This window comes from Carex rostrata, chromosome 2, assembly GCF_964058835.1.
Source record: "Carex rostrata chromosome 2, lpCarRost1.2, whole genome shotgun sequence".
In the NCBI taxonomy this organism is placed as follows: Eukaryota; Viridiplantae; Streptophyta; class Magnoliopsida; order Poales; family Cyperaceae; genus Carex; species Carex rostrata.
The window spans coordinates 14,271,761-14,289,714 of record NC_135919.1 but is presented as its reverse complement, the minus strand read 5'-3'; the positions used below and the strand labels follow the sequence as shown (position 1 = coordinate 14,289,714).

Below are 17,954 nucleotides of genomic sequence, written 5' to 3'. Positions count from 1 at the left end.
ACCAATAATTTCCAAAACAGTTTTGGGCTTGGGGCAAAGTCTTCGTTAAATACACGTGATGTTTTAACGAAACCAAGAATCACAAAGAGGTGTGATTAGCAAGTTTGCTTACCTAAGATAACTAATAGCCATGATATGCATACACTGCCTTGGTTATTGGTGAAAATAGGGATCTTGGTCCTACTGCAAAATGGGAATAGAACAAATTTGTAGTGGGAGTTTTATCATTAGAATAAAACATTACATGAACAAAGCTAAAATCTTTACATTTAACATTGTAGTAATATAGCTAAAGAAACGTCTTTCTCTTTACGCTCCCTACTCGAAAAGATAAACATACGTGAGAAAAGAGAATATATCCTAAATACACCGGTCCTTGCTGAAATAGTAGAGAGCAGCTCTGTCAGTACTCACACGCTTCGTATGACAAGCGATGATGAGAAACTAGAGAAGCTTAACTGTCCGTGGAGCCACGAGTTGGCCACGGAAGTTATCCTGAACTCATTTCCTCCTAGCTATTCGGAGTTCATTGTAAACTCCCATAAGCAAGAGTTGGATAAAAGCTTGCAGGAGCCCCAAGGGATGCTGAGGATCACTGATAAAGACATTGAGAATAGCTCTCATGTCCTCATGATCCAAGAAGGTGGGAGGAAAATAGAGAAAGCCCCAAAGAAGGTGGCTCCGAAGTACAAAGGCAAAAGGAAGTTGGTTCTAGGAACGAACTCTCCCAAGATAAAAGTTTCTGCTAACTTTGACTGCTATTTCAGCAATAGCAAAGGTCACTGGAAGAGAAACTGCCCGAAGTATCTTGAAGATATGAAATTTGAGAATGTCTCAAAAGTCTCAGTCTCAAGTATCAATGTTATTGAAGTTAACGTTGCAACCTCTATTAATGATTGGGTACTGGATACCGGATCATGTGCTCATATTTGTTCAAATATGCAAGCACTGAAAAATAGGAGGAAGCTACATAACAAGGAGATACAACTCCAAGTTGGAAACGGAGCACGAGTTGCAGCCGTAACAGCTGGTAATATAGAGTTGTGTCTACCCAGCGGGCTTGTAATGGAACTAGAAAATGTATATTTTGTTCCTAGCATTTCCAGAAACATCATTTCAATCTCATGTTTAGAGATGAATGGTTTCTCTTTAGTAATAAAGGACAATAGATGTTCTATATACAAAGATGAATTATATTATGGATCTTCATATATGATGAATGGTCTTTATATACTGGAAATGGACAAACCCGTGTTTAACATCAATAACAAACGACTCAAAACATCACATGAAAGCACGACTTACATGTGCCATTGTCGCCTTGGTCATATAAATGAGAAACGCATCAAGAAGTTACATAAAAATGGACTTCTTGGTAAATTTGATTTGGAATCAATTGACACATGCGAATCTTGTATACGAGGTAAAATGACCAAAGCGCCTTTCTCCAAAAAGGGCGAAAGGGCAAGTGACTTATTAGGTCTAATACACACGGATGTATGTGGACCTATGAGTACTTGTACAAGAAATGGTTTTTCTTACTTTATCACATTTACTGATGATTACAGTAGATACGGTTATGTCTACTTGATGAGACATAAGTCTGAATCTTTTGACAAGTTCAAAGAATTCAAGACTGGAGTAGAAAATCAATTGAACAAATGTATTAAGGCTCTACGATCTGACCGTGGAGGCGAATACTTGAGTTTTGAGTTTAAAGAGTACTTAAAGGAATGTGAGATAGTCTCACAGCTCACACCTCCGGGGGCACCGCAGTGGAACGGTGTTTCTGAAAGACGGAATCGAACTCTGTTAGACATGGTTCGTTCCATGATGAGTGAAGCCACCCTTCCGAAATCATTCTGGGGGCACGCACTAGAAACTGTTGCACGAACAATAAATATGGTTCCATCCAAGTCAGTAGAAAAAGATTCCATACGAGTTATGGTTAGGGAAACTCCCAAATATGTCTTATCTTAAAATATGGGGTTGCGAAGTATTTGTCAAACGTCCAACGTCTGGCAAACTTGATCCCAAAGCTGACAAATGCTTTTTCGTAGGGTATCCTAAGGAAACGAAAGGATATTACTTCTATTACCAATCCGAGAACAAGATAGTTGTTGCTCGACATGGTATATTTTTGGAGAACGAGTTTCTCGCAAAAGGAAGTAGTGGGAGTAATGTAATACTTGAAGAAATTCAAGATACATCACACAATACAATATCTGAACCAGATCAGATTAACCCACCTCTTGATACTTCGGCTGATGAGCATCTAGAAGTACCAAATCCACAAGTAGCTGTGGATGAGATTCTAGTCCCGAGCTCAAGTACTTCAACGCAAGTTGAAGGAGAACTAGATCCGCAGACTGCTGTGGATCAAGTTCAACAGCCTGAAGAACAAGTGCTACGTAGGTCAACAAGAGTAGTCCATGCACCTGAAAGGTACTTGGGACTGCACGAGATCTCAGCCTATGACACTGAAGATCCTTTGACCTATGCGGAAGCAATGGATAGGCCCGACTCTGATAAATGGCTGGAGGCCATGAGATCCGAAATACAGTCCATGTATGACAACACGGTCTGGAACCTAGTTGTACCACCTGATGGGATAAAACCCATAGCTAACAAGTGGGTTTTCAAAGTGAAAACAGACATGGATGGTAAGATGACTATATACAAAGCACGGCTAGCAGCGAAAAAGTTTCAAACAAATTCTAGGAATTGATGAAATTTTTCGTCCGTGGCTATGTTTAAGTCAATTCGGATACTCCTAGCAATTGCCGCATTTCATGATTATGAAATATGGCAAATGGATGTCAAAACCGCCTTCTTAAATGGAAATTTAGAAGAGGATGTGTACATGACACAACCTGAGGGTTTTGAGGATTCAAAGAATGTTGGGAAGGTGTGAAAGCTTCTTAAATCCATTTATGGACTGAAGCAAGCATCACGGAGTTGGAATCTTCGATTTGACGAAGAAGTCAAAAAGCTTGACTTCGTCAGATGCGAAAAAGAACCATGTGTATACAGAAAGACTAGTGGGAGTGCCATCGCTTTTCTTATCCTATATGTAGATGACATACTACTAATGAGAAATGATATTCCTCTTTTGCAACAAGCCAAGTCTTCGTTGAAGAAAGTCTTTTCAATGAAAGACTTGGGCGAGGCTGTCTATATATTAGGCATAAAGATCTACTGAGATAGATCAAATAGACTTATAGGTTTAAGTCAAAGCACGTACATTGACAAAGTGCTGAATCGGTTCAGCATGCAGGATTCTAAGAGAGGATTCCTGCCAATGTCTCATGGTGTTCAGCTAAGCAAGACTCAGTGTCCTTCGACTACTGATGAGCGAAGCAATATGAGTAGAGTACCATACGCTTCGGCTATTGGCTCTATCATGTATGCCATGTTGTGCACTCGCCCTGATGTCTCGTACGCTTTGAGTGTGACGAGTAAATATCAGGCTAATCTAGGCAAAGAGCACTGGATTGTTGCAAAGAATATCCTTAAGTACTTAAGAAGAACTAAGGATATGTTTCTCGTCTATGGTGGTGATTCCGAGCTTGTGATTAGTGGTTACACTGACAAAGTGCTGAATCAGTTCAGCATACAGGATTCTAAGAGAGAATTCCTGCCAGTGGATTAGCAAGACTCAGTGTCTTTCGACAACTGATGAGCAAAGCACTATGAGTAGAGTACCATACGCTTCGGCTATTGGCTCTATCATAAACACCATGTTGTGCACTCGCCCTGATGTCTCGTACGCTTTGAGTGTGACGAGTAGATATCAGGCTAATCCAGGCATAAAACACTGGAATGCTGTAAAGAATATCCTTAAGTTCTTGAGGAGAACTAAGGATATGTTTCTTGTTTACGACATTATCACCTAAGATTGTAAACATAATAAGATGTTTATAATTAATTATAAAAGATATAATTAATATAAAGGTGATGTAAAGATATGCAAAAATTGACACAATCAGCAACACAGCTGATCCACTCACAAAACCTCTTCCCAAGCCAAGCACGAGATGCTTAATGCTTCTATGAGTCTGGAACACATAGAAGATTGGCTGTGAGATTTTCTCATGATCTACGAGATCTTAGAGAATATAGAGTTTTGTATATAAGTAGGGCCTACGATGATTGGCTCCTAGCTTAAGTGGGAGATTGTTAGTTTGTAATAATCTAGAAGTCAATAATACGATAAATTAATCATAAAGCTTTGTTCATGAATTGAATGTTTATTTATATATCATTTTGTTGTCTTGAGTATTATTGCATTTATGGATCATTTCGAGTTCATGACTGAAATTGTGAAACTCCATAATATATATGATATATACTCTTAAAAGGTCACTGACCAAGGTAATTAGCAGGAACACTAATTACCGCTATAAGGTTAGTATGTGGATTAAAAGATGGTTAAGTTTTACAAACCACCTGACACGAGATGTCATTTTAATCACATAGATACATGTTCTAGGAACATGGTATTTGACAGACCCCGAATGAAACATTAAATAGAATTGTGTTCGTGTCATTAATGTTTTCATTCAGTGTCAAAGTTCTACAGTATGAGGTATTTATCGTTCCCACTAAGAAATATATATGAGTAAGTGTTATCTAACGCTGTCCGTAAAAAGCAGCCATAACGGTAGCATTTCCATATATATAACTTAGCTGAGGAAGTGATAGTCTGCTAAGAATACTATTTGTCCCTCATATCTCTATACGAGCTATAGCATCACTGGGCCCCTTGATAGAGTTAGATTATCTGCATGCGGTATAATTACAAGAGTAATTATATTTGATAATCTACTCAAGATCAAGAAAAGATACAGTTAACAAGGATGACACATATCTACCTTAAAACTGATCTGATAGCTATGAGACAGAAGAACTGACACAAGTAAATTGTTTACTGGATCGTGATATTGTACAGTACAGCATCATCTGTGTAATTGGATGGTCATGATGTGTTGCCAGATGCCACCCATGACTAACAAAAGTTAAAACAGTTTTAACTCTGTTTACCAACATAACACAGATCCTATTGGGTCACACCATATAGGAGCTACTCGGAGAATCTTACTGATTAATTATAAATTGATTATAATTAATATTAAGATGGTTATAATTAATTATACGTGATATAATTAAATTATAAATGTCATTTAGAATGACAAGCAGAAACAACGGTTAATTTATAAACGTACACGTTACGTTGTATAAAAGTTACCGAACAATAACCGAAAAGAAATATAATTGTACATGACAATTATATATATATGATTTGGAATTTTAATTGTTAATTATGGGCTTGAATTATGGATTTAAAAGCCCAAAATAATCAAAGCCTTAATTAAAATTAAAGGCCCAAAGTCAAAGCCCAAAATCAAAGCCCAACACTATTCATGCCTTAATGGGCCAAGGGTATTTTGGTCATTTTCACCCTATGCCGACTTTCCTTGTGTTGACATGTGTCATGTGAGGTGGCAAGGGTATTTTGGTCATTTCACATGATAAAAGGATGAGGTGTCAAGGGCTTTTGGTAAATAGATTTGTTTTGAGGGGTATTTTGGTCTTTTGCCAACCTCCTCAAAAGTCTATAAATAGAGGGGTAGGGGTAGAGAGAAAGACTCACTAATTCACGTGTTAATCTGATTACTTCGTTGATCGGTTTTCCCTCTCTTCCCTGATTTCGGTTATTACGAGATTCGGAAAAATATATTTTTAGATTCTGCGGTATTTCATGTTTTGCTTTATTAGTAAAACGGAATAACTTGCATTCTTAAATATATTTAATCTATCTCTTTTTCGGTGAATAGTGTTTCTGCAGAATTCCGCGGTTTACGGTATTTCTGGCAGAAGAAGTAAATCGCTCTCCAGTTAGTCCTGGTGGATAACCAATAGAGGTATCACACGTGTGATACTGCGAGTCGATTCCATCCCTGGTGAGGCTCTACTCGCTCGGTCTGCATTCCAACTAAGATTTGGAATCAAGGTATAAATTGTTATATTAATCTATTTAATTTGTAAATAGATTTAATGCTTTAGGAAATCAATTATGGAGTAGATCTGTAAATAGGATTAAACGAATCTTCTTGATTCATTTAATCCGTAGCTTAAGTTAGATGTAAAAATTTTTGTTTTACTCTTTCCGCAGCTTAAGCTAATTAAATGGGTTTGAACCGTTCCACAAAACCCAACAGCATCTCCAATAAGAATCCATTGATCAACATATTTGTGCATACATAATAGGGAATAAAAATTCTCCTTTAAAATTTTCATCCAAAATTATAAGAAAATATTTATATATAAAATTAGTTGAATATGTCTAGCTTTTATACGAACCATTGAAAATCAATTTCGTAAAAAAAAAAATTATTGCATCTTATATGAATTTACGATGGCTCTAATACCAAATGATAGTCTTAATAATTCATGACGTGTTTTGCAATTAAAAAAACACAAGCAATCCAGAATCCGTAAATTAAAAATAAAATAGCAAAGTAATTTAAATCTTACAGTTCTGAAGTGCAGACATCTTTAGGCGGAAGCATTAGTACTGATCTTCAACGGTTTTCCTCAGATCTGATGATGGAGACCCTACGCGTTTTCTTTACTTCTCACTTTCAAAAAATGGTCCACATTACACTAATTATTTACATTATCTTAACAAATCAAGCATGCATGCATTAATTAATAATTGACCTAAATAAGCAAGAATAAGATAGTAACAGAAAAGAGAAATATATATATATATATATATACATGACTAAGCTTAGCAAGATAGAGAGGAGAAATACAAATTAACTTCAAAGATCTCAGATCCTAGCTCCTTGTGCACAGAAATCAGAATGGCACTGCTGGAAGGAGAGAGAGAGAGAGAGTATTAATTGATCAAAACGGCGCTGCTGGAAGGAGAAGGTCTTTTATATAACCAAAACCCTAGAATAACCTTTCTACACGGATTTTTAAGTAAAAAATCCGTGTAGCTCTCTCAAGGCTTTCTATACTGTTATTTAAACAAAAAACCGTGTACAATTTTCACCTTTCTATACGACTCTTTATTAAACATCCGTGTTGCTCTCTCAAGCTTTCTACACTGCTATTTAAACAAACATCCGTGTACAATTCTTACCTTTCTACACGGTTCTTTAATAAATATCTGTGTAGCTCTCTCAAGGCTTTTTACACTGTTATTTAAATAATAATCCGTGTACAATTCCTAATAAACGTCCGTGTAGCTCTCTCAAGGCTTTCTACACTGATTCTTTAATAAACATCCGTGTAGAGATCCCACAGATATTTCGGGCTTCCAAAAAATTACAATTTCTCCACGGTTTTTAGGTAAAATTATCAAATCCGTGTATAATGTGCAGTGTACAATGACCATTTTTGTAGTAGTGTATTTTGATCATCTATATAGTCATGTATATTGCATGTGGCTGGGTTTTATTTTTCAAAATATCTGGGAAAGCTAATAACATTCTTTGGCATACAAAAGTTAATTTGTATATGTACAATATCTGTGTCATGTACTTAGCACGTGATCTATTGTACAACAAGTCTATATATAACTAGAGGTGCTATCGGGTCGGGTCGGGTCCGGATACTATTATATTTGGACCCGTATCCTAAAAGTGTTTGGGTCTAAATTTCGATCCATACACTTATCTGTTTCAATTCGGGTCGGATCCGGATCCGGGTACCTATCTACCCGTAGCTATTTCGGATCCAGTCTTTCGGTTCCGGGTAGATATATACTCATAACTTGTTTGTAGATTATTGGGTTCGGTTCGGATACGAGGCGGTTCCGGATCCGGAGCGGGTATATGTCACAAAAAAATCAGGAGGATGGAGAGAAAATAACTTTTGAAAAAAAAAGTATTGAAGAAGAGATATAATTTTTAAAAAGTAAAATATTAGAGATGACGATTTCATTTTCTATTGTTCAAAAAATCTATGAATGGAATACTAATAATTTGTAGAAATGACATATGAATGAGAGCAATAAATTTTCATTATTATGCAGAGGATATCAAGGCAAATATTGAAGGATATATCCATAGTAATAAATTTTATTTAAAAAATTAATGCGGCTGTTATAGAAGGAATAAATTTGACATCCATCTATGTGTATAAACATAGCGAATATATCACTGCATTCTATTTTCTCATATTCAAAAAAGTACTGGGCTCACCACGGCTTATGCAAAATATAATATGCAAAGTTATATTTTTATATATTAATAGTTATTAATATATGTTTTATCGGGTATTTATACAGGTATCAGGTCGGGTTCGATTATGGGTCGGATAATTAAATGAAATCCATATCCTACCCATTACAGTATCGGTTCCGGTTCGGATCTGGGTCGGATATTAAATTATTAATTTTGTAACCATACCCATAATTTAACTGGTTATATTTTTTAAACCATACCCTATCCAAATTAAACGGATCCGGATCGGATCTGGTTCGGTTCCGGATCGGATCTGGATAATCGGATAAAAATAGCACCTCTATATATAACACTAGCTTCTACAAATATTACAAAATATTGTTCAGTTCACTATTACTAAATACAAAACATTATCTGACATTTTCTCTAAAGATAATAAAAATAATATAAAAAATAGTAAGATATTTGCATTAATATCATACGATTGAAAAAAAATATATGAAGTTCCTACAACTTTTTCCACATGCAGTACATGCAGCTGGACGTTCATTGAAGCATATTATCCCGATCATTTCTATACATTTTCATAGACGTGAGATCACGTAAAATAATTTTGTGGGAGATTCAGGAGGACCGCAGGCGTTTGACTGGTCTAACAAACAGAGATACAAATTAAGGAAAGGGCTGATCCTGAGCTGGGTTATTTCTACGAGACAGTTAATAATAATAAACCGGTGCTAAATGCATGTCTAACATACAACACTTGTTTATTTTCAAAAACTGATGCTAAATATACAACACCGACTATTTAAAAAATCCGGTGCTAAATGTCTAACATACAACACCGGTTAATAATAATAAACCGGGTGCTAAATATTTAGCACCGGTTTTTAGAAACAAACCGGTGTTGTATGTCAGACATTTATATTAGCACTGCTTGTAGTTTAACCGCTGCTAAGATACCTACAGCACCGGTTTTGTCAAATCCGGTGTTGTTTGACCGGTGCAGATTTGAAATTCTGTTGTAGTGGGTGGAAAGAAAGGTTCTATTGAGAGCAACAAGGGAGGAGGATAGCTAGAATTTGAATTTGATTAATTCTAAGAAAAGACAGATAATGAAGAATTGCATTGAGTGGACTGGTGAAAGTCAGGTGCTCGACTGCGAAATTTAATTGCTCCCGAGTCAATTTCTAACAAACTTCACCACTTTTTATGGTTTTACCATTGCTATGTGATCTGCGGCCAAGAATGTAGCCAACATTTTTGACAGAGGTGGACAAAAATTTCCAGAAGTAGACAATTTCTTGTACTTGTTAGATAACAACTCATATTCACATGAGGTTTATACTGGCGCTCCTGTCTGCGGCCAGGTTTCATCAAATTTTTTGAGTTTAATGTGGCTAAATTGAGAGGGCTGTTCTGTAGAAACGCTCAATATCATTCAAATATTTGGGTGTAATGTAGCAAAATTTAGAGGGGCGTTCTGTAGAAACGCTCAGTAGTTATTATGTATTATATGGAAGAAATGGTGGTTTCAAGTTACTGATTACAGTGATTAGGGACCTTTGCTGATTTTTTTCAATGCGGTTCCAGAGTGCATTGTAATTTGTAAATATTTTTTGAGATAATAAAATTGTAATATGAAGTTCCAATTCCAGAAGTTTCTCTTCCTTAATTTTTTGTCTTTTATTTTCTCTTTTCTAAAGTAAAAGAAAAATCAACAAACGAAACAAATGATCTGAACCGCTCATTAAAATAAAAAGACAGTAGTAGCTGCTGGCTATCGTAGCAGTCTACCAGCAGCCAAAACCAATGTTTGCTCTAATTCTCACATACAACATATCTTATCATTTATTCATCTGAAACTACAGAAATAGAAGCACAACATGTGCTTTCAATTTATTGTTTCAATTAACAAAATCCTACTATATATACTGACAATCACAAATTAAGTACCATAATTGAGATCCATAATTATTATTAATAAGTCGTAATATCACATTTTTTTTTTCAAAAATTCAATTTCCCTAAGAACCCATCATGCCGGCCACCTTCTTAAATGCTGGCCTTGATGTAATATCATCCCACCACGCCTTAACATGCGGATATGATTCAAACACTGATCCATATGGTGTTGCCATGAGATAATTGGTATACGAGAAATGGCTGAGATCAGCCAGGCTGACGAAATCCCCAGCCAGGTACTTGGACTTGGAGAGACGTGCCTCATACACTTCAAGCACCTTCTTCAATTTCTCCAAGTTTGTGTCGATGATTGCTTGGTCGGGAGTAGCCCCACGCATTTTAGGTAAAATGAAGCTTTGGTACACTATAGGAGAAATGGCTGGATTGTATTGCTGAGCTTCTACTTCTAGCCATACATCCACCATCGCTGATTCTGACAAGTTGCCTTCTTTTAGAAGGTCGGAGCCGTTGGTCTTGTACTTACGGAGCACATACCTTGAAATTGCGCGTGATTCTGACATATGATCATAGGTTAATGTTAGTAATTATGATATATAATTTGACCTTTTGTCGACAATAATGCTACTTAATTAATTAGCGTCTCAGAGACAAAAAGAAGAGTAATATTACTTTTAAATATATATATATATAATATTTTTTCTGATAGATAAACCTACCACCCCTTCTCACCACAAAAAAGAAAAAGAAAAAAAGAAGATGGATTCAAAGAAAAAAATACCAAGTTTTTATTTAGTTTTTACAAAAGTCCTATTAAATTTTATGAGAAAATGACCAACGTGCTCTTGCAATTGACATATAGCTAAACAGAAGTTACTCTAAGAAAATGTAATTATTCCCATTTTAAGTAATACATATATAACAATATGGTAAACTTCCAAAGGTTGAAAGAAATTTTAAGTAATACATATACAACAAACAAAGGTTGCAACTTGCAAAGCTACTTATTTCCTATATATTAAAAACTGGTTTTAATTAAAGTTGAAAGAATTTTTGATTGATAACTCCATTGTGACAAAATTTAAGGTGTCTAATTATCAGTATATGATGATTAGGGCAATCTAACTATTGCGTCAACTTCCAGGCTTTTCTTTCAAAAAAAAGGAAAATTTTAAAGCACGTTTCAAGAATAAAATCCGTTGCACAGCACAGTGAAATAATAAGTGAGTTATGTTAGTCCTAGCCCTATTACCTATTATTAAGCTTTTATTATTGAACAAAAAGATACAATAAACCCAACAAAGCCCAAAGACACTAGGCAAAAGGCCCGACTAAATTCGATGATAGTATTGTTAATTTTGTATTCTTACTTGAATGTAAATCAAATACATTTATTTTTTCAAAATAATATTGTTTAGTGTTCTTTTGTTAATTTAGTTCTAAAAAAAGAACGTTAATTTAGAATTTTTATTGGAACAAGGTATATAACAAGAATGAGACACTTTTTTGCGACGAAATACCGTTATTGTTTTACTTTTTCTATTTGCGACGGTACTTTTCACGAGTAGTACTATCATAAATGTGTTTTTTCCCTCGCGAAAAGTGTCTACTATGTTGTTGTAATATACGTGTCACCATCAAACAGTCTATGAAAATTTTCTGAAAAAGCAAATCATAGATAATAGAGATTAGAGAAATCTGATCTCACCAAAAAGCACAAGATCACCATCTTCAAGTGCAGGAATTTGTCCAAACGGCTGCAAATTAAGGTCACTATCAGTATTAATTTATTTCACCGATTAATTAAATATTTGTCAATTTCAATAGACATTTTAATGATTGCTAATTGGATTTATGGTTGCAATTTGCTCTTGTTGTTGACTCTTCATGTGCAGGGAAGAACTACGTCAGAAAAATATCCTATGGTCAATTGACAAGCAAAATTGCCATAATTCGGATCATGATACCAGAAACCATCAATTTATTTATTTTTTTAGTTAGCATTTAAATAAAAATAAAATAAAAATTGACCTACCTTTTTCAAAAATTACAATCTTTTCAGAAACGCAAGCAATATATGCGCACCACACCAGGCAGCACACATATATTATCTACGCACCATTTTGTTTTATTTTTTTCCAGTATGTAGTTTGTTCCTTTGTTTTATTTAAACAGATCTGAGGATGAATATAAAACATCGCTAATAAACCGATTACACAAATTAGCAGTTTTCGGGTTAGAGAATAACATGTTGAACAAAACACATTAATACTCATATAAACTATATTTTTACCTACCGTTACTGTTAATTTGAGCAATTCTAAGATATAAATTAGGAGTCTTACGTTGCGAGCAAGGTGAGCTGGGCCCTTGTGCTCGCCGGTCGGCATGCTCAGCTTCACCAGTTCATACTCTGCTCCGACCTCCTCCAGGCACAGGAGCACGCGTGCCGTGCATGGAGCTCCGGGTAATCCGTATAGTTTCATCACACCAATCTCTCTCTCTCTCTGTGACTGTAGTTTGTTAATTAGTATGCACTTAGCAAGGATGTGTACACGAGTCTCCTACTTATTAATTAGGGAAGAACTGAAGAAGGCTGCTGGGTCAACCTTCAAAGAAGAAGGCTGCTGGGTCAACCTTCAAAGAAGAAGGCTGCTGGGAGCGTTATTGTTCAGATCTCATGTGGCATGGAGATTCAAAGCTATGCGTGCAGAATCGCATGTATATATTGCAATGAGAAGAAATCTGAAAGAGATTATTAGGGGTGTTCAAATGGTTCGGTTTATTTGGTTTTGAACTGAACCGGAGAATTTCGGTTTATATGGTTCGGTTGTTCGGTTCAAATGGTTCGATTCGGTTGATTTTATGAAGTAATTCAGTTTAAATGGTTTGTTTCGGTTTTAATTTCTCAAAATCGAATAAACCGAACCGACCAGTTATATAATAATTCAAGTATTATTTTGCTTCTTTTATTTATCATGGAGTTAAAAATCAAGAAAAAATATTGATCTAGAACTTTGGATAATTTAAAACATCAATATATTTGTACAAAATTGAATCATGTGTGTAATGATATCTTAATTTTTATTTTTATGAAATTATTAATGTATTGGCTTATATATTGAGTTTTGATTTTTTTTTGAGATTGAATTCCTCTATTCGGTTCAATCGAACAAACCGAAGTTTTGTTCGATTTAATCAGTTCGGTTTTAGTTTGGTTTGACAAATTTAGTTCAGTTTAAACCGAACTGACCGTTTGAACACCCCTATAGAGATTATATGGCTAGGATTTCTTTATCAAATTTTCAGTTACTGGTTACACGTGTATTTACATAGAGAAAGCATGATTGAATCGAAACGGGATGGAAAGAACGGAGGTAGTTGGGACCTTGGGGTGCTGCCGGACCGGGGTAGTGTTTTCTCATTTTATCAAAATTAACTTATATAGTCATGAAAGTTCACGCTACTATAGTATTAATGTTTATACAGTACATTAACATTTTTTACCACATATTTTAAGTAGTAATAATTGACTACTGCCTCTAACCATCAAAATCATTAACTTTTCCAAACTGTCGGAATTGAATTCCAGGCCATATTTAGTTGTGGAATAAGAGATAAAATAAATTCTTTAATTCGCGCTTAAGGAGTCAAATAATGAGTAAAATAGAAGTAAGAAGTGAGTTAATTCAGAGCAAGGTCCACACTTACTCCACTTGCAGAGTCCACAATTACAGACTTGAATTCATTTCTCAATATCTTACTCCTTCATGTGAATTAATTTAATTCATGATATAAACTATCAAACAAGATGTAAAAATATAAAGAGTAAAATAGAGTAAGCAATTTAATCTTATTAACTTTACTTCACAATCAAATATGACCTTAAGTAGTAATTAACTTATAAGGTCGAGAATGGGATCGACGCGCGTATTTATATTTGAGAGAGAGGAGAGAGTGACATGCTATGCTAGAAAGATAAAAATCGTAAAATAATAAAAGTGGGAAAAAGTGTGGAGTTAAAATGACTTGTATAATTTTTGAAAGGGGTGCATTTGTTGATAATTATATTATTTAATTATTTTGACAATTATAAAATAAAATTTGTATAAGAAATCAAACATTTTTAAGTATCATCGACATGATATATGTCTCGTTTAAAAAAAAAAAAAAATGATGTGTGTACATTAAAATTTTGAAACTTTTGAATTTATTTAGTACAAAGTTAAGCAATACAAAAAATGAAGTTTTATAAGTTAATTTTTATGATTCATTTTCATTATTATTTTTTTACCACTTGATTTTGTACTAAATTATTCAAAAATTTCAAAATTTTGTATGTACACACATCACTGGTAAAAGTAGTTAGATTTCAACAGATTGAATTTATTGTTTGAAATCAATCTGATAAGTTTTTAGAATTGTGCTTACTAAACTTTTTTAGTGAGCACAACACACGTTAGCTTTGCTCCTTGTTGAATGATATAAACTTTCGGCTATTCAAATATATATACTTTTTTTTTGTACTGCTAAATAGGGCCGGCTTACACAGATAAACTAAATTATATATTTAACAATTAATGCATCCATAAATTACTAATTAATTTCAATATTTTCTTGAAATGGTTCAACAAAAATTGGTAAAGAGTTCTATATAACTCTGCTGCCAGAGGTCCCATTCGTCGACGAAAATATTCAGACTATGTTATCAGAACTCAGAAGTCAGAAAGTCAGAACTATCAGCTATGACAATTTCATTCTTTCTAGTAGCAATATGGCATCAGCCCTGACGTCATTTTTGTTTTCTGGAATCTGGATATTGGATCAGCTGCGCACCTGCAGACTACACAGTTATTATTGTGGAACCGAATCTCCTGGTTTCACGGGGTGCAGAAAATTTCTGCACCCGGAGTCATTGTGAGGTGGAATTAGTTACTGTTAAAAGGTTTAATTACTGTTACTGTTTTTAAATGAGGGCTCACCCGCAGTGACTCTGGGGGCAGACGATTCGGTCTCTATTATTGTGGGAGGCCTTTTACGCAAGTGTCCCGACTCCGGAATCCCGATCAGCATGCGATAGCCTTTTCTCAAATTTTATGGAACTGTTTGTTTGTTTTTTTTTTTTTTTTTTTTTTTTTAAGAGTTTATGGAACTGGTGTCTGGTGGAAACTTGAGATTACTCGAGGCCTTGCAAAATTGGGGCGATTTATTCCGATGGCCCTAAATATATTTTTGGGGGAATTTCATGTATACCCCTCAAAAATAGAGAGGTGCTGTAGAAACGCTCAATATTTTATGCACTATGTGGAAGAATTGTTGGTCTCAGGTTTCTGATTAAGAACCTTTTCTGACCTTTCAATGCGGTTCCAGTACCGCCTTGCATTTATTATTTCAGATGATATAATTATAAGAGTGAATCTATGGTACTATGCATAGCACGGATTAGTTCATAATACGGATTAATATTTTTGTTTTTAAAATTCTAATGGTCAATCTGAACCATTCAACTGATCTTCATATATGTACTTGCGGATCGAATTTTATATTTTATAGAATAATTTCACTATCTTTTAAGATAGGTAGAAAATCATTATTTTTGAGTGGTCTAGAATTTTCTACCTATCTTAAAAAATATTTTTTTTTTACTATTTTTTAGATCAAGTGAATTTCTATCTATCTTAATAAATAGTAAAAAATATATATAAAATATAAATGTTGAATTTCTACTTATTCACATGGAAATCATATTGTGCGTACTGGAATTATAAGGCGTATCGAAAACACAAGGAGAGACAGAGGTCGGCCACAATTGACATGGTACGAAGCAGTAAAAAATGACTTGAAGGAGTGGAATGTATCTAAGGAGTGAGTTGGAAGCTTGCGATCTACGTATCATAACCATGACCTAGTGATAGTTAGGGACTATTTAGGAATAGTATTATAGGTCTTAGGTCATAGGACAAGAAATTTGGTATCAAGGATGTAAGCTTAGGACTTTGACCTCTACGATTGATAGTGTAGGTTAGAATATAGTTGGTATTAGTATTAGTATTATGAGGAGGGTTCAAATGCCTCCATGTTTTTGTGCCTCCATCTCTCTTCATCATTTTCAAAGTTCAAACAGTCGATCCGAACTGCTCAACCTAACCTCCATACTAAAATATGTTTGGAGACCAAATTTTATATTTTTAGGAATTTTTTTACTATTTTTTTAGATAGGTACAAAAATACTGTTTTTAGATGGTTCAGATTTACTGATTTTGTACCTATCTAAAAAAATAATAAAAAAATTCCTAAAAATATAAAATTTGGTCTCCAAACATATTTTAGTATGGAGGTTAGGTTGAGCGGTTCGGATCGACTATTTGAACTTTGAAAATGATAGAGAGAGATAGAGACATGATGGAGACACAAAAACATGGAGGCATTTGAACCCTCCTCTAGTATTATTACTATTACTTTCACTTTCACTTTTATTTTTATTATTTTTATTTTATTACTACTTTATTATTGCTTATCTTTATTTTATGATTGTGATTGGATTTCATTTCTAGCCTATCCCAACTTGTTTGGAACTAAAAGCTTGATTGTTGTTGTTGTTATTGTTGTATTGGTTCAAAGAAGTTTTTTGGTAAAGATTTCTAAATAACTATGCTGTCAGAGGTTCCATTCGTCCACGAAAATATTCAAACTATGTTATCAGAACAATGACAATACGATTGGACATATATATTCCTTGACAATTTTTTCTCTTTTTGAAGGTTAACAGACTTTTATCCATTAACAATTGTATTAAAGAAAAACGTTTGTACAATAGTTGCTATTTTTACAATTTTCCTAGATTGTGCAATATTTAGTTAACATAGCACAGAATAGTCCTGCGAATAAGTTGACTATTAGCTAGGCGCGGTACTGTCTCGTCAGTGGCGTGTCTAAAGTAAATTGCACGAGGGTTGTATTTGTAGGCTTCTATCGTATTTTTCCTTGCTCAGTTCTTTCCTTGACAAGTACATTATTTACTTTCTAGTAGCTATGGCGACAGCCCTGATGTAACTTTATTTTTTCATCTTGGATCTGCTACGCACCTACAGACTACTGTTATTGTGAGAAGGCCATTTCCGCATAACTCATATCACCAGAATATTTCTGTTTAGATCTGAACTATTCGATCAAAATCCACACAAATATTAAAAGGCCCTGTGCATTTCATCTCGGACAGGTACGAATTCTGATCGGACAGTCCGGATTCTAAATACAATTTTTTTTGTTAGGATATGGACTCTTTTCTGGAAGTGTCCGATCAGCATGCTACAGACTTCTATCAAATTTCAAGGAACTAGTGGAGACTTCATTTTCCTTTAAGACCTTGCATGATTGTGGCAACGTATTCCGATGGCTCTAAATATTTTTAGTTATTAAAACAAGTTGCATGCTTATGCATCTTCAATACACATCTTCAGCCCTTTGTCCTTATTCTGAAAGACTGGTGAAGGATTAGGAACAATGACAGGGTGACTGGGTGAAGAGTCATCGACTTGATCTGCATCATGGATCTTTTTCAAGATTCACGTAAATGTACTGATCAAGTGGCTCAGATCTATCACGTTTTTTTCACCCAAAAATCAGGAGGTCAATGCATAAATATATAGAACCATGTATCGAGTACGATGGTCAAGAGATATGGGCGAAAAGTTGCTCCTGCAGCTCTGGCGCAAATAGGGAGACTCCACGCAATAGGTACTCGAGAAATGGAAGGATCCTGTGCCGTGTGATTGACTCCACTGGAGCACTGGAAAAATGCTTATATCTGATTTGACTCCCATATATTATGCA

The 17,954-nt window shown here is 34.8% G+C and overlaps 1 protein-coding gene across 2 annotated transcripts in view; it reads right to left on the bottom strand.

Moving 5' to 3' along the window:
- The window catches only part of LOC144544396 (putative glutathione S-transferase GSTF1), a 74,889-nt gene extending 62,230 nt beyond the window's left edge, over positions 1 to 12,659 (bottom strand). The window contains exons 1-3 of one of the 2 annotated variants that reach the window (XM_078292908.1): positions 12,467 to 12,659; positions 11,830 to 11,878; positions 10,250 to 10,677 (exon numbers count right to left, since the gene is read on the bottom strand). In XM_078292908.1, coding sequence (XP_078149034.1) covers positions 10,250 to 10,677; positions 11,830 to 11,878; positions 12,467 to 12,607 — 618 coding nt within the window. In that variant the 5' untranslated portion in view covers positions 12,608 to 12,659. Of the gene's footprint in view, positions 1 to 10,023; positions 10,678 to 11,829; positions 11,879 to 12,466 lie in introns of those variants that run through there. The other variant, XM_078292915.1, reaches the window with a different exon arrangement.
- Between the last annotated feature and the right edge of the window lie 5,295 nt (positions 12,660 to 17,954).